The following is a 9,885-nucleotide window of genomic DNA, read 5'->3' on the forward strand; positions in this document are numbered from 1 at the left end:
GAGCAAGAGTGAGATCCTGTCTCTACTAAAAATGAAACACTGAGGCAAAAGCAGCACTGGAAACCAAGAGCTTGAGGTTGCTATGAGCTATGATGATTTGGCACTCTACTGAGGGCGACTAAGTTAGACTCTATTTAAAAAAAAAAAAAAAGGCTTGGTGCCTGTGGCTCAAGTAGCTAAGGTGCCAGTCACATACACTTGAGCTGGGGGGTTTGAATCCAGCCTAGGCCCGCCAAACAATCACGGCTGCAATCAAAAAAATACCTGGGTATTGTGGCAGGCACCTGTAGTCCCAGCTACTTGGGAGGCAGAGGCAGGAGAATTGCTTGAGCCCAGGAGTTGGAGGTTGCTGTGAACTGTGATGGCACAGCACTCTACCCAGGGTGACAGACAGCTTGAGGCTCTGTCTCAAAAAAAAAAAAAAAAGTTGACTGAGCATGGTGGCTTACACCTATAATCCTAGCACTCTGGGAGGCTGAGGTGGGTGGATAGCTTGAGCTAATGAGTTTGAGACCAGACTGAGCAAAAATTGAGACCCCCACCCCACCCCCAAGAGGTTAATGTAACTCCATTTTAGAACTAAGGCCTATTAAAAAAACAAAACAAAACAAAACAAAACAAAACAAAACTCTTGTGGGCAAGGTTGCCCAGGTGGAACCAGTCTATCAGAAAGGGATAGGTGTCCCTCCTCTGCACTTCTGGGCAAAGTCAATCAGCCCAGAAGGAGCCAGTCTATCAGAAGCAGATAAGCAACCCCCCTCTATAAAGTCCCTAACTGTAAACAGCTCAGCCAATAGCAACCCATCCCGACAAAACACCCGATGAAATTCCTCTATATGCTTTAAAAACCTCCCCTCGCTTTAGGGTCGCCCCTTCACAGCCACACTGTAGAGTGGGGTGACCCAGGCATTTGCTTGAATAAAGGCACTCTTTTGCTTTCACATGTGTATGGTGAACTCTCAGTGGCGATTTCAGTCCCAACAGCCCCCTGCCCGCAGTCTCTACTAAACATAGAAAAAAAATAACTGAGGCAAGAGGACTGCTATGAGCTATGATGCCACAACACTCTACCCAGGGGAACAGCTTGAGACTGTCTCAAAAAAAAAAAGTTATGGATATGACTTTTATGGATATTAATATTTGTAATATTAATCTATTCATCTCTTTCCTGCCAGATTTTACCCTCTCCTCTGCCCCATGTTGAAAAACTGGCTTTTTCTGTTTCTTCCTGCTGTATACTCTTTTAACCTTACACTAAGTATGTCTAGTACAGGGAAGGGGGTGAGGAAGAAGAAAAGGAAAGTGGATGGTCTCTTTTAACACCTTAATTTTAAAGTTCTTCTAAGAATATAGCAGGGGGAAGGCTGAGGAACTTAGGCATATTGGCAAGTCAGACTGAGATCAGCAACTTTTAATTTTATGTGTTTAATTCAATATCAAAAACAAAGGAAACATTCATTGTGCAAGGAGTACTATATTCCAGCCCTATCTCAATTGCAGGAACCAGGCTCAATCTGGTGTCTAGGGGATGCTCAGAGAAGACAGAGGCATCTGGTACCTTCTGACCCATCATGTCATAAAGCCCCCATTTGGTGCTGGACCCACCTCCAAGAGAAGGCCAACGTTTTCTGTATTTCACTCACTCCTCTCATTTGTCAAGGGGCTCTAATTACCAAAGAAATGGTTCCTAGAAGAGAAATGAATCTTCAGAGAGATGCTGGGATATACCAATACAATTGGGAGATGCAAAGACTGACAGCAGGGGATCCACCACTGTGGCTGAAATTTCTTGACCCTAAATGCATGAGAAAGTTCAGGACTCTACTGTTTCTGTCCAGTAACAAGAGTTTCTGTGTCCTGTATGACTCTTCCAAGTCTAACTGCAATTTACCATCTTCTGGCTCTTTAGTCACTCTCATCTTCGTCCTCAATCTGAAACCGTTTCTTCTTTTGGAGTCCTGGAGCTCTCAACTCCGGTGCTATAGGAATGGTAGGCGTGAGGGGAAGAGAGAATATCTTATTATGCTATGGGGTAAGAAGGGTGGTAGGGTTTGTAGGGATTAAAGAGAAGAGAGACAGAGATTAAAAGAAAAAAAAAGAAAGTTCCCATCAGACTCCCCACCTCCATTCTTGCCCTCATCTTCCTCCTGCTCCTCATCACTGTCCAGCAGTTGTCGCTTCTTGGGTGCTGCTGTCAGCTGCTCTTTCCTACTAGGAGTTTCCTCCTCTACAATGAACATAAGATACACAAAATTAGGGGGTCCTTATATTCTCAAAATACCCTATCAGGCCTCCAGACCAACATGGCTGGTCCATGGCAGGTACTTGGTAGACGAGCAGTCACATTGTTACCTTTGGAGGATGCCAGGCCCGCTTTCTTTTTGCGGGCTAACCAGAGAGCCTTCAAGGCTTGTGCTCGGTGCCCTTCCCCATGCTCCTCACTGGGGCCTTGCTCTCCAGGGGTTTTAGGTTCTAGCTCTGGCTGCAGCTCTTTCTCCTCCTCTGGCTGACTCAATGAAGCCGCCATCCGCCGGAGGTGGCAGGGATTCAGCTTGGCTGGAATTCGCCAGAAAGTTTCCTACAGGGGAAAAGAAGTTGAAAATGACAGCAAAGGGAAAGGACCAGCTTCTTGCTCACTAGATTTTGATATTCATTAAATAGGATTCAACACTGGTGAAGATCCACAAGGGTTGTGAACTCTACCTATTACTTATTTATCCAAAATATATCCAGTGTATTCTGGGAGGCTGAGGGAGTGAATTGCTTGAGCTCAGGAGTTAGAGAAAAGCCTGAGCAAGAGCGAGACACCATCACTTATAAAAATAGCAGGGTGCTTGGGCAGCACCTATGGCTCAGTGGGTAGGGCACCAGCCCCATGTGCCAAGGGTGGTGGGTTCAAACCCGGCCCCAGCCAAACTGCAACAAAAAAATAGCCAGGCGTTGTGGCAGGCACCTGTAGTCCCAGCTACTCGGGAGCTGAGGCAAGAGAATTGCCTATGCCTAGGAGTTGGAGGTTGCTGTGAGTTGTGATGCCACAGCACTCTACCGAGGGTGATAAAGTGAGACTCTGTCTCTTAAAAAAAAAAAAAGAGCCTGTAGTCCCAGCTACTTGGGAGGCTGAGGCATGAGGATCTCTTGAGACCAAGAATTTGAAGTTGTTGTGAGTTGTGATACCATGGCACTCTACCCAGGGCGAAAGAGTTAATCTTTGTCTCAAAAAGAAAAAACAAATACAAGGCCGGGCATAGAGGATTATGCCTGTAATCCCAGCACTTGGGAGGCTGAGGTGGGTGGACTGCCTGAGCTCACAGGTTCAACACCAGCCTATGCCAGAGTGAGACCTCATCTCATAAAAAAAATAGCTGGGTGTTGTGGTGGGCGCCTGTATTCCCAGCTACTCAGGAGGCTGAGGCAAGAGAATCACTTGAGCCCAAGAGTTTGAGGTTGCTGTGAGCTATGATGTCACAGCACTCTACCAAGGGCGACAAAGTGAGACTCTGTTGCCCACTCCCCCCAAAAAAACAAAAACAAAAAACTATATTTTAGAAAGATAAATCTAGGGGCAGTCTGAAGAATGGATTCAGAGGAAGGAAAGATTGGAAAGGAAGAGAGGAAGACTAGCAGAATAGCCTCCACAGGAGTTGGATCAGAGACAACAGATGTGGCAATGAGGAGGGTGGAAACTACAATAAGGAAGACCAATGGCAACAAGGACCGAGAAGGCAACAGAAGGACTGGGTTGGCAACTGCACTGAGCAGGAGGAGATGTATTCAGGACCAAAGTGGATCCTGAATACATAGATATATACAAATATAATTGGGTCTATACCTGCTCAGAGGCAGGGGGCCGAACCCCTAGCTTGTACAACAGCAGCTGAAACTGTTTGTTTTCCATTGCTTCCTCATTTTCCTCTGTCAGCGGCACCAGTGGAACTGCCTGAGAGCAGCCTAGGACAGGGTCAATAGCCACACGGTGAAGTTGTGAAGACAGAATTGGTCCTCCATCCCTTGACCAGCTTCCAATGGCCTCCAATATTCCAATCCTCCTAAAATCATCAACTGTCCACTCACCATCCTCTTCCCGATCATTTGCTGCTCGAAACAGGCAATTCTGGAGCCACAGGAGAGGAGCAGAAAAGCCTAAGAGAAGTAGAAACTTATAATTCGTCCCTGCTCCTACCTCCTCCTGAGATTCCTCTCCCAAACAAAGTCCTCACCTTCCTGATGCAAGCTTTGACCAAGGTTCTTAGTCGAAAATTCAGGTGCGCCAAAATGACTTCCACTACCTTGGACTTGTTCTGCTTCCGAGCCCTCCCATTTCTCTTCATCCTCTTCACTCTCTTCCTCTGGCAGGTTTTCCTCTTCTAGATCATCTTGGAAAAAATCTTTCAGGGACTCCTCTCCACTGGGCTAAAATTCATTGTAGGTGGGGGTGGGGGGAGAATGAAAAATGAGGCAACATGAAAAACTTAAAGAATATTCTGGTTCCTGGCTCGGCACCTATAGCTCAACCGGCTAAGGCGCCAGCCATGTACACCTAAGGTGGCGGGTTCGAATCCCCAGCCCGGACCCGCCAAACAACGACGGCTGCAACCAAAAAATAGCCGGGCGTTGTGGCGGGTGCCTGTGGTCCCAGCTACTTGGGAGGCGGAGGCAGGAGACTCGCTTGAGCCTAGGAGTTGGAGGTTGCTGTGAGCTGTGAAGCCACGGCACTCTACCCAGGGGGACAGCTTGAGGCTCTGTCTCAAAAAAAAAATATTCTGGTTCCTGAACACCCCACTGGAAGGACCTCGTCTGAATAGCGTTAGGCAGGAAGGATACTCCTAAGGGGTACTCCTAAGGAACACATCAAAGGGAGTGGGCTCGAGCTAGCAGAGCCAGGCTAAATTGTTACCAAGCTGGAAGGTGCCAACTTCTTCTGCCGTTTCTTGTAGAGCTCCCGCCGCTCAGACACTAGTCCCAGAGCCAGTAGTTTATCCACTATTCGGGCCCGTGAGCGTTTGGCTGTGATAGTCTTCATGATGTTGCCCAGGACATCTATAGAGGAGTGTGTGAATATCCAAGAGCAACAGGAGAAAGGGATTAGTAAAAGAAATGAGTGGTCTCTGCAAAGAGGCTAGCGTAATTCATCCCCAAATGAACAAATATATTAAGCGGAATGGGATTATCTTTCCTGGGAATAAGAGGCAGAGGAAAAGAAACCAACAGTTTAGTGCTCATCTGAGAGGACCCCTGAGCTTCTAATTCACTTACCATCTGAGGCCTGGAACTCCTCAAAAAGCCTCTGCAGCTCGAGCTCCTGATCTTCTGTCCACAGTACAATATGGGTTCCTTTCCTGTTTAGGAAGGTGTCAGTGGAAGAGGCACCTGAGGGAGTGAACAGAGATTCTACTTCCCTATCCCCTCCAGAGCATGCAATTCTCTACCTTTTGAAGTCTTTGACGCTGTCAGCAAGTCCCAGATGTACCAGATGGTGGATGACCTGCTTGCGGGTTCGAGAAGCAGAATTTAGGTGTGCCAAGATGACTTCCACCACATCCTGACCTGCAGTAGAGAAGTGAGGCAGTAAAGAGGGGCCCTGGGGCTCAGGCTGCCTTGCTCATAAACTCTTGAGATTTTAAGACCTCACACCTTCCACATCCTTATGGGTGAGATACAGTTCCCGAAGACGAGTCTCCTCCTCTGGGCTCCAGGTAGGGGCTCTGCGACTGGCAGGCCTGAATGAGAAAGGAGAAGGTAAGCATCTGGTTGTCAGCCCAAAAAGAAAAGACATAAGGCCCTTGTTGATCAGTTCTGAAAGGAACAGGGCAAAACAGGTAATTCAAAGGAGCCAGCTAGTAGAGGCCTATGGAGTGCTTCCTTCTTCTTATTCCCTTTCTTCCACTTAAGAATGTAAAAGTCAGCCGGGTGAGATGGCTCACGCTTGTAACCCCAGCAGTCTGGGAGTCTGAGGCGGGTGGATCACCTGAGCTCATGAGTTCAAGACTAGCTCTGAGCCACAGCAAGACCTCATGTCTAAAAATAGACAGGTTGTGTGGAGGGCGCCTATAGTCTCAGCTACTTGAGAGGCTGAGGCAAGAGAATCACTTGAGCCCAGGAGTTTGAATGTGCTGTGAGCTATGATGCTACAATACTCTACTGAGGGTGACAAAGTGAGATGGTCTCAAAAAAAAAAAAAAAAAAAATGCAAAAGTCAAACTAAGAGAATTTCTAGGTTGAACCTATAGAACCTGACACTCCAGGGACTGAAAGTATTATGGCAAAAAGAGAAGTGTGAAAGGAGAGAAGCTGAGATACTGAAGGAAAGAGGACAAACATTTCCACAAATCCTAAGTGTCCTAGTACATCATGGGAGAGGCCACCCCACTCCCAATAGTAAACACCTCCATGAAGGCTGGTGAAGGAAAAGGGAACTGGGATAGGACTTAGGGTCCAGTCCCTGTTCTTCTCTTAGATAACCTTAGGTAAAGCATTTCACTTCCTGGACCTGTTTTCTTACCTATAATAGGGAAAGAAAAAGTAGACTAAATGATCTGCAGGCTCTTACAGCTTTGATACCCTGCAACTCTGCACCACCCCCACTACTCATTCCTTGTCCCATCCCCAAGCTCACCCTCCATCCAGGGAGCCATAGCCCTCAGTCATCTCTCGAACCACTGCAGTGTTCTTCCAGAACAGCAACTCCACAAAGGCTTTTGGGTTGACTGTGGCCAGTGCAAAGAACTTGCCCAGGATGTACTTGGCAAAAGTCACTAGCTCCTATAGGAGAGGGAAGCTGTTATGAGGACTCTGGCCCAATGTATACATAAACCTTGCACTCTAGGTATTTTCTCTGTTCCTGCCCCAGCTGCATCATCCTCACTCAGGCTCTCTTTTCTTTTTTTTTTTTTTTTGAGACAGAGCCTCAAGCTGTCCCCCTGGGCAGCGTGCCATGGCATTACAGCTCACAGCAACCTCCAACTCCTGGGCTCAAGCGAGTCTCCTGCCTCCGCCTCCCAAGTAGCTGGGACCACAGGCGCCCGCCACAACGCCCGGCCATTTTTTGGTTGCAGCCGTCATTGTTGTTTGGCGGGTCCGGGCTGGGGACTCGAACCCGCCACCTCAGGTGTACGTGGCTGGCGCCCTAGCCGGTTGAGCTATAGGCGCCGAGCCCAGGCTCTCTTTTCTCCTTCCCCATGCAGCCTCCTCAGTGTGACTGCCCACCTCCTTACCACTTCCTCATCTGCTTAGCCCTACACAGCTCTAGCATCCTTTATGTCCTAAGGACTGTTCACTGTCATATCCTTCCAGCCCCCATTCCTTGGTATCCCCTCACTTTGTAGGCTCCAGCAGCAGGGTCACTAAATAGTCTATTGAAAAGGCAGAAAACTGAGAGCTGAAAAAGTAAGGCTTCCATTCTGAGGTCATGGGCCAGCCGGTGCAGCATCTTGACAATGCAGTGGTTAGTGTGAGCGCTATTCCGCCGGTAGCTCCGCAGCAGCAGTATGTAGGCTCGGACCACTGTTGAGCACGCAAAACTGCATCACAACAGGGAGAGGGAGTCAGCCTGAGACAGACACTGTGCATCCTCATGGCAGCACAGCCACCACCTTACCACCAACTTAGTCTTAGCTCATACCGTTTCAGGTAGTCCAGAAAATTAAATTCTTTCTCTGACACCTGGACCACTTGCAACTCCTCCTCTTCCTCCTCCTCTTCCTCTTCTTCCTCTGCTCCTCTTTCCTCTGGCCCCTTCTGCCCTATTGACAGAGTGAGGATTACCTGGTGCTGGAGGAGAGCTGGAAGGAGACAGAGGTGAAGCAGTGGATACTCACGGGGAAGTGGGGCAGAGAGGATCTGTCTCAGCAACTGGACCTCTTCTTCTGGGGAAATGTCTTGAGAACCAAACACATCTCTTTCCGGCCATATCTCCCTGGAGCATAAGAGAAAAAAAAGCTTTATTTTCTTCTGAGACAAGAGTCTCACTTTGTTGCCCCTAGTAAAGTGCTGTGATGTCATAGCTCACAGCAACTTCAAACTCTTGGGCTCAAGTGATTCTCTTGCCTCAGCCTCCCAAGTAGCTGGGACTATAAGCACCTGCCATGAAGCCTGGCTATTTTTAGAGATGAGGTCTCACTCTAGCTCAGAGCTGGTCTTGAACTCATGAGCTCAGGCAATCTTCCCACCTCAGCTTCCCAAGTGCTGGGATTACAGGTGTGAGCTACCACCACCCTGACCAGAATAAAGGGCTTTAACCAGAAAAATCTGACTTATAATTTTTTTTTTTTTTTTTTTGAGACAGAGTCTTACTTGGTTACCCTTGTTAGAGTGCTGTGGCATCACAGATCACACCAACCTCAAACTCTTGGACTTAAGCAATTCTCCTGCGTCAGCCTCCCAAATAGCTGGGACTACAGGCGCCCACCGCAACACCCAACTATTTCTTTTGTTGTTGTTGCTGCAATTGTCATCATTGTTTAGCAGGCCTGGGCTGGGTTCGAACCCTCCTGCCTTGATGTATGTGGCTGGCGCCCTCACCACTGAGCTATGGGTGCTGAAACCTGACTTATAATTTGAAGTGGAAGAAGGAATTTGGATTTATTTTACTTGTCAGCTAGAAACAGAATGCAAACTGTTACTTCAGAGATAAGACAAATACTGTAGGAATAATTTTCCTTGTAAACCATAATGCAGTAAAAATCTGCTAAGAGGTTAGGTGCAATGGTGCACACCTGTAATCCTAGCCCTTTAAGAAGCCAAGGTGGGGGCTCAGCGCCTGTGGTTTAAGCAGCTAAAGCACCAGCCATATACACCTGAGCTGGCGGGCTCGAATCCAGCAGGGGCCTGCCAAACAACAATGGCTACAACCAAAAAAATAGCTGGGTGTTTTGGCAGGTACCTGTAGTCCCAACTGCTTGGGAGGCAGAGGCAGGAGAATAGCTTGAGCTCAGTAGTTGGAGATTGCTGTGAGCTGTGATGCCATGGCACTCTACCCAGGGGGACAGCTTGAGGCTCTGTCTCCAAAAAAAAAAAAGCCAAGGTGGGAAGATCACTTGAGGCCCAGAGTTCGAGATTGGCCTAGGTAATACAGCAAAACTCTGTTTCTATCAAAAATTTAAAAAATTAGCCAGGCATAGGGGCATGCACCTATAGACCTAGCTTCTGGGGAAGCTGAGGCAGGACAATTGCTTGAGCCCAGGAGATCAGGATTATAGTGTGCTATGATGGCACCTCCCCACTCCATCCTGGGTGACAGAGTAAGACTCTGTCTCAAAAGAAAAAGAACAAAATGCAGGGCTGGACATGGTGGCTCATGCCTGTAATCCTAGAAGGCAGCTGAGGTGGGTGGATTGCTTAAGCGCAGGAGTTTGAGACCAGCCTGAGCAAAATCAAGACTCCATCTCTAAAACTAGCTGGATATTGTGGTCGGTGCCTGTAGTCCCAGCTACTTGGGAGGCTGAGGCAGGAGGATTCCTTGAGCCCAAGAGTTTGAGAATGGTGTGAGCTATGATACTCCATGGCACTCTATAAAGGGTGAAAGAGTGAGACTCTGCCTCAAACAAAAAAGAACAAAATGCAAACAACAGAAATGTCTGACATTAAATTGAGGAAAAAACGCTCATATTCACATAATGGTATTCTAAAGCCATTAGCAATTATAGAAATATATCTGATAAGAAATGATTATCAGGCTTGGTGCCTGTAGCTCAAGTGGCTAAGGCGCCAGCCACATACACCTGAGGTGGCGGGTTGAATTCAGTCCGGGCCACCAAACAACAATGAGGGCTGCAACCAAAAAATAGCTGGGTGTTGTGGCGGGCGCCTGTAGTCCCAGCTACTTGGGAGGCAGAGGCAGGAGACTTGCTTGAGCCCAGGAGTTGGAGGTTGCTGTGAGCTGTGATGCCA

The 9,885-nt window shown here is 47.9% G+C and overlaps 1 protein-coding gene across 3 annotated transcripts in view; it reads right to left on the minus strand.

Moving 5' to 3' along the window:
• Window positions 1-1,409: 1,409 nt before the first annotated feature.
• TIMELESS (timeless circadian regulator) overlaps window positions 1,410-9,885 on the minus strand; it is a 34,286-nt gene continuing 25,810 nt past the window's right edge. For all 3 annotated transcript variants that reach the window (XM_023513672.1, XM_012805655.2, XM_023513673.1), the window contains 14 exons: window positions 7,815-7,912; window positions 7,619-7,739; window positions 7,316-7,517; window positions 6,614-6,759; window positions 5,632-5,717; window positions 5,427-5,544; window positions 5,254-5,336; window positions 4,895-5,037; window positions 4,218-4,410; window positions 4,072-4,140; window positions 3,830-3,948; window positions 2,353-2,578; window positions 2,123-2,227; window positions 1,410-1,979 (listed from right to left, as the gene is read on the minus strand). In XM_023513672.1, coding sequence (XP_023369440.1) covers window positions 1,906-1,979; window positions 2,123-2,227; window positions 2,353-2,578; window positions 3,830-3,948; window positions 4,072-4,140; window positions 4,218-4,410; window positions 4,895-5,037; window positions 5,254-5,336; window positions 5,427-5,544; window positions 5,632-5,717; window positions 6,614-6,759; window positions 7,316-7,517; window positions 7,619-7,739; window positions 7,815-7,912 — 1,783 coding nt within the window. In that variant the 3' untranslated portion in view covers window positions 1,410-1,905. The remainder of the gene's footprint in view (window positions 1,980-2,122; window positions 2,228-2,352; window positions 2,579-3,829; window positions 3,949-4,071; window positions 4,141-4,217; window positions 4,411-4,894; window positions 5,038-5,253; window positions 5,337-5,426; window positions 5,545-5,631; window positions 5,718-6,613; window positions 6,760-7,315; window positions 7,518-7,618; window positions 7,740-7,814; window positions 7,913-9,885) is intronic.

The sequence above is a fragment of the Otolemur garnettii genome, unplaced genomic scaffold, assembly GCF_000181295.1.
Source record: "Otolemur garnettii isolate 467f Iridium unplaced genomic scaffold, OtoGar3 scaffold00043, whole genome shotgun sequence".
Lineage (NCBI taxonomy): Eukaryota > Metazoa > Chordata > Mammalia > Primates > Galagidae > Otolemur > Otolemur garnettii.